General features: G+C 44.2%; 1 protein-coding gene across 1 annotated transcript; it reads left to right on the forward strand.

The window, feature by feature from the left end:
* The first annotated feature begins 561 nt into the window (after window positions 1-561).
* On the forward strand, window positions 562-1,509 carry Or10a4 (olfactory receptor family 10 subfamily A member 4). Its single transcript, XM_075974783.1, has one exon. It carries the CDS (start codon window positions 562-564, stop codon window positions 1,507-1,509), a length of 948 nt encoding a protein of 315 aa, XP_075830898.1.
* The last annotated feature ends 452 nt before the right edge of the window (window positions 1,510-1,961 follow it).

Consider the following 1,961-nt stretch of genomic DNA (forward strand, 5'->3'; position numbering starts at 1 on the left):
GTGGAGCTTCCCGCAATATCAACTTGTTCTCAGTATTAAGCATCTTGATATTGGGACCTTTTTAGGAGTATTACTCAGGAATCATTTGCATTTAATTGTACTGGCTGTTTCTTGAATATTTATTCCCTGGCCGTTTGCTATACAAAATGTACTCAATCAGATCTCATTCTCTTAAATTGAGCAACTGGACTTCAAAACACTTCTCCTGGCTTTCTTAGCAGCACGGCCTATTGAGAGTGCTAGAGTCAGAGAGTGAGTGGATCTGTGCCTTTGGGCATTCTCTTTAGAACAGAGAAAAGTTTAGACACGTACAAAAACATGTAGTTAGAGTGAATCTCAGTTCAGTTGGGGGGAAAATCAGAATTCTTCTAAAACTATAAATTCAGTAGTTAAAGTTATTTTATACATTTTGGAAAAGCCTGATACCTGACATTCAATGATGACAACAAATGTAGTCTCTAACCAAATGAGGTTCCTTATTTATAGTACACAAAGCTCATAACAGAATATGTGGAAGATTTCCTCACCGTCCTGAATCTTGACTGCCCAATGTGCAGGAGAATGACCCGGGGAAACTGGACAACTGTCAGGGAATTTATTCTTGTGAGCTTCTCCACATTGTCCTACGAGCTACAGGCTCTACTGTTTCTCTTGTTTTTGATCATTTACCTAGTCACACTCATGGGCAATGTCCTCATTATCCTGGTTACTACAGCTGACTCTGCCCTGCAAAGTCCTATGTACTTCTTTCTCAGAAACTTGTCCTTCCTGGAAATAGGCTTTAACTTGGTCATTGTGCCCAAGATGTTGGGTACTTTGATACTTCAAGACAAAACCATCTCCTTCCTTGGCTGTGGCACTCAGATGTATTTCTTCTTCTTCTTTGGGGCTGCTGAGTGCTGTCTTCTGGCCACAATGGCATATGACCGCTACGTAGCGATCTGTGATCCCTTGCGATACCCAGTAATTATGAGCCGCAGGTCCTGTGCCCAGCTGACAGCAGCCTCTTGGTTCGCAGGATTCCCAGTGGCCACTGTGCAAACCACATGGATTTTCAGTTTCCCTTTCTGTGGCCCCAACAGGGTGAACCACTTCTTCTGTGACAGCCCCCCAGTCATAGCGCTGGTCTGTGCTGATACTTCACTATTTGAACTGGAGGCTCTAACAGCCACTGTCCTATTCATCCTCTTCCCTTTCTTGTTGATCCTGGGTTCTTATGTCCGGATCCTCTCCACCATCTTCAGGATGCCTTCGACTGAAGGGAAGCGCAAGGCCTTCTCCACTTGCTCCTCCCATCTCCTGGTTGTCTCCCTCTTCTACAGCACTGCCATCCTCATGTACTTCAGACCACGCTCAAACACCTCTCCTGAGCACAAGAAAATGGTGTCACTCTCCTATACCGTCGTCACTCCCATGCTGAACCCCATCATCTACAGCCTAAGGAATAATGAGGTGAAGGCTGCACTGAGGCGGGTCATTGGCAGAACTCTGAGTCCTCGGAAGCTATGACTGACGGACTTAGGCCGAAACTGGCAAGGGTGCAATGTAAGGACAAAACAAAGAACATTGAACTCCCCAAGTTTCCACTCCTTTAGGGGACGCTGTGCACCTACTGAGGTTTTTCACTCTCCACTAGGATCCGTTTGAGAACGAAAGAACACGGAGACTACAGGGCACTGCAGGCTGACTCCATGACTGAGGTAGTAAGTTCCCTGGGGGTATTCATGGTTACTTCAATTAGGATCCTCTGAAAGTCGACAATTTCCTACAATTCATCATTTAAGTTTAACCCTGAAATTCTTTATCCAGTTCATTTTAGAATCTGCTTTACTTCCCTCAATTTGCCCCAACACACTATCAACATATTTCAAGAGGACCTTCATCAGTTAGTTAAAATAGACATACTAATAAAACAAATAAATGGTTTTCGCTTACTGTTTCCAATTGATTTTTCACTTGCA

The sequence above is a fragment of the Microtus pennsylvanicus genome, chromosome 5 (assembly GCF_037038515.1).
Source record: "Microtus pennsylvanicus isolate mMicPen1 chromosome 5, mMicPen1.hap1, whole genome shotgun sequence".
Classification (NCBI taxonomy): Eukaryota; Metazoa; Chordata; class Mammalia; order Rodentia; family Cricetidae; genus Microtus; species Microtus pennsylvanicus.

Coding starts and splice junctions, on each gene's coding strand:
- Or10a4 (XM_075974783.1), top strand. CDS start 562: ATGACCCGGGGAAACTGGACAACTGTCAGGGAATTTATTCTTGTGAGC.